Source organism: Cephus cinctus, unplaced genomic scaffold (genome assembly GCF_000341935.2).
Source record: "Cephus cinctus unplaced genomic scaffold, Ccin1 Ccin1_scaffold0970, whole genome shotgun sequence".
Lineage (NCBI taxonomy): Eukaryota > Metazoa > Arthropoda > Insecta > Hymenoptera > Cephidae > Cephus > Cephus cinctus.
Genome location: NW_014333527.1, coordinates 301,657 through 306,041, shown reverse-complemented (window position 1 = coordinate 306,041; position 4,385 = coordinate 301,657). Strand labels below are relative to the sequence as shown.

Genomic DNA, 4,385 nt, shown 5'->3' with positions numbered 1-4,385 from the left:
GGGGGGCGGGCACCTTTTCTGGGGTCCTGCAGTTTCGATCCTTTACCGACGGAGGATCGTAAATCTTTGTATTTACCTCGCGCCTCGTACTACGAAACGCAAATACGTAAATCTCAACTCGTCAACCCGCGAACCTCTTCGCGTTCGTCAAACCGAGACGCCAAAGGACTTTTGCCTTTTGCGGTATGGGAGCTCCATTGCGTCATCCACCTGGTCCGACCCGGATGCTCGATCGACGACCTGATAAATTCACCAAATAAACAAGAAACTTAGTAATACTTTAACGTCGCTATATATCAAGCTTGGAAAAGCAGGTCGTCCCCTGACTTTGCATACTTGTTATTCAGCACTTATGTTGTTCTTCAAAATTTTTAATTTTATCAACGCCATCTCCGCTCATACTTTTCCAACTGTCGGACAAGTTGATCAGGTATCTTTGAAATTTGACGAAAAAAAAGTCTATGGAACAGGCAATAAGATTTATTTGGTATATACAGTGATATTTATCTGCACCAAAGGAATCGGGGACATTTTAATATCGTTCGATTTGATTTATCGCTGTATCATTGATCGAACGGTATCAAAGGCGATCACGCGATCTTTTCGATCAATACAGAATCGAATTCGTGTCTTCTATCGATTATAATCGGCTGTACGTGCGCACGGGGTGTCAGAGGTTCACGTATTTATACTCGCAATAGGTAGAATACGTGACTCTAGTCCGGACACGAACCCTTTTTTTTTGTAATATCTTACAGTGATACGGATAGACTCTACAACAACACCTCTTGAGATCAGCTGGATTATTACATCGTAACACGAAAGGTTAGGATGCTGCGCGTTATTAATGCAACCAAGACAACCGATACTCATTCTCTACTTGTCTCCGCAGATAGGATCTCGCCCGCCCAGTCAATAATATTTCGATGCTCGAACCCGTAATTACTATTAGCCCACCCATGGAGAGCCTATTTTGGGGCACTCTTCAAAATTAGCGACGATACCCGTCCGGACGAAAATAGAAACAAGACTGCATGAGATTTTTATTTATAAATTAATAATCACTTTAGAGAAAAAAAGTCTGATAACCGTTTGGTCTCTTTTAATGATTTTATATTGCCTGTTTACACGTATACGGGTAATCTAGGAGTCACGAGCGCGCCTTTATTCCAACTAACGTTACTATTGGCCCGTATATTTTTTTCGTACAAAGTTTTGCTTAATTAATCATTTTCAATGGAGATGCGGTCCATGGACGGATGGCTCATGCCTCGTACAGTCGCACTATTAATTACCACAAGTAGGCGATGACTCGCGTTTTGGATGTTGGCCGGCTGTTCCTATCTGAGAAACAGGGCCAGTAGTGCCAACTTCGTAAATGATGAAGCCACCGGGACACGTTAATATCTCTCTTAAGGTGAGTCAAGAGAGAGAGAGAGAGAGAGAGAGAGAGAGAGACAGGGATGAAGTTGACTGGCGGAAGGTGGGGAGGAGGGAGTGCAGGCACAGGGGTTTCTCTGAATACGCGCTCTCTTTGGGAGCTATTAATTATTTCCAGCATCGTTTCATTAGCTGAGCGGTTCTTCTTGTTCTGTTTCAGGGGGTGACCAAGCACATGCAGCCTGAGCAACGGTGAGTTTAGTTTTATTCTTCGTCTTATTTCCACCGCTGAATTCGATACTCGTGTCCTGAACTTGTAGACTCGTGTACGGTCGTGACAGAATCTTTCGCGATTAAAGCGTGAACCCACGTCCGTGGATGATTTTCATATCGAAGAATTATATCAAATAATTAACTAGGCGACTTCGCTTCGTGGAAATTGGGATAGAGGAGAATATATATGGTCGTTGTATAATTTTGCATGTATTTGAAGACGGTAAGAATTTTTGAAAATAATTTCACCCGGTTGGAGGTGTTGAGGAATTTTGAAAATTTTTTCTTTTTTTCATATAAAAATAAATCAGTCAGGTCACATTAGCTGTTCGTTAGTGGATTTTAAATCGATTAAACAACGCGATAAATTTCTCGTGATTTTTTTTTTTTTTTCGGTAATAGCTCCAGACACAGGGGGTGGAGACTGTTTATTTATAGGGTCGTTCCTTAAGACAAAGCGTTTCAAGTCCAAGATGCACGTGCCCGCTTCAGTGGTCCAGGTATTTTGATATATCGTAAGGGATGCTGAAACTATTTGGACCAACACCCCCGCCTAATGCAACCCTCCGTCCCAAAAGTCCACGATATATCATCCAGTCATCGAGATCACGGCTTCGCGCGGAGGAGTCCAATTCCACGTACAATCATTCTCTAATATCGATGACCATCTCTTCTTTCAGGTTCACGACTAGCCTGTTGCTACAGGCTTTTCCACGTTTGAAATGCGTCATCGACTTGACGGACTCCGATCGCTACTACGACAGAAAGGTAAGGATGTAAAAATCACATATGATTTTTCAAGATAAAAAAGGTGAATGAAAAAAAAAAAAAATTAATAAAAATAAAAGAATCGTATCGATTCTATTTTAAAGAATTTCCATTAATTAAACAAGGCCCAAATTTTGCCAGCACGGTAATGACGTTTACCGTTTAGTCCTCGAGCCTAAAAGTTCTCACGTGGCGACTTCAGGCTGTCACCTGCTGCATTCCTTGATCCGGCAGATATCAGAGAGACATCTTTCTCCGTTCACTCATTCTCCTCTCTCGCTCTTAATCTCTCTCTCCCTCTCTCGATGCTCGCCATCCTCCTTCCTCGTGCCACCACGTATCTTGCTCTCTTCGTCATTGTCCTTTTTTTTTCACTCTTTTTACCTCACCTGCCGTTCCAAAAGGAGGCCTGATATCTCAACACGTTGGGGGCAGTTCTGACTTTATTAAGCATTTATGAGCGGCCGTGGGGGCCTGGTTAATTTGTAGCGGGTGAGAGTCCAGGCCTTCGGGTTATATTCATAGGGACCCGAAAGTAGGGATGCGACTAATGAACTTATTATTAGATTTTTGGAATAGCCGGCCGCGCAGTCCGATCGAGTGGACTAGACGGGTTGGAGTTTTCTAGGTCAGACCTGTCAGAACCGAAGACCGATCAATTATATTAATAAGCTCGTGAAGGCCCGCGCTTCGGCATCTCCCGGCATTGCTTTAAAACTTGTCTGCATTTTCTTTCTCTGCTTATATCTCCTTTACTTATTTATTTTCTGGCCACGGGTCTTAAACCACACGCGCGTGGAATCTTATCTGGAAGCACGGAAAGTGAGAATCCACGTATGATCCTTGACTTTTAAGAATTTTCGTATCGATCACGCCTGAGACTCTGGTCGCGATAACTCCTCGAACGTATCGAACTGAAATTTATGAGATTCTCTGTTTTTCATTATTGAACACGATACGCCTCGTCGAGTTCAATAATATCACGATGAATAATCCCTTCGTAAATTCCAGGTTGTCACCCCTGCCTAATTGGAGCAGATTACCTAATGAACCCCTTCGGACTGTCCCATTCCCTGGTTCCCTTTGACAGGAATAGAAAAAACGAAACTCATTCAGTGAAACAAAGGACGTCATAATGGACCATGGAGATTTTATCAATGGGGTTGGGTATGCCCATCGGGAGATTCCATCCCCTCCGTATATAATTCACCCTTTTTTTTTTCTATGCATATACGTCAGTCATATTTTTTTTTTTATTATACCACGTCTTACAAAAATTCATCTAAATGCACTTGAGCTATATTCAAATTGTTTTGTACCAACCGTCCGTACCAGAAAATGCAATTGCAAGTCAACCCTTGTTCTACCTCGATACGATCGAGTTACGGACTTTACAGTCCCACTTATTACTCGCAGCGTGTTTGTCTCGACATTGAATCATGTTCGGTAGCAAAAGGCACCGTCACCCAGTATAATACGATTGTTCCGAAGCACGAAGGGATGTCGTGGGCCCAAAAAAACAGAGAGAGAGAGAGAGAGAGAGAGAGAGAGAGAGAGAAAGAGAGAACGTCAGTCCCAAACCCCGGTAACGACAACGTGAAAAGATAAACCCGATGGTTTATCTCGGTCTGATCCGTCAGCCAACCGTATAGAGATGATGGAGAAAGAAGCTGAGAGAATTCGAGCAGCCGGCATCGGTAGCTGTTTGTGGGTATCGCGAGTAACGGGTTTCAGTCTTTGAGCTATCGAGCCTTTGAGCCGGCGAGCCCAGTACGTACGGCAACCTGTGGCCGTTGAGTTTGAGCATTACGGCCGCCGCGAGAGAGTAGCTCGATCCTGGTGGGAGAAAGGAGAACTAGAGGGAGAGGGAAACAGTGGCCGAGCGAGAAGCTTCGAGAATCGAGACACCCAAAGGCACCTCGGCCTTTTTTTTAGTTCCGATTTTCCAGGGGCACCGGGGGGGG

At 43.8% G+C, this 4,385-nt stretch overlaps 1 protein-coding gene across 1 annotated transcript in view; it reads left to right on the top strand.

The window, feature by feature from the left end:
* Window positions 1-4,385, top strand: part of LOC107271423 (RNA/RNP complex-1-interacting phosphatase) — a 36,447-nt gene that overhangs the window by 15,209 nt on the left and 16,853 nt on the right. The window contains exons 3-4 of the mRNA XM_015747409.2: window positions 1,601-1,632; window positions 2,334-2,421. Coding sequence (XP_015602895.1) covers window positions 1,601-1,632; window positions 2,334-2,421 — 120 coding nt within the window. The remainder of the gene's footprint in view (window positions 1-1,600; window positions 1,633-2,333; window positions 2,422-4,385) is intronic.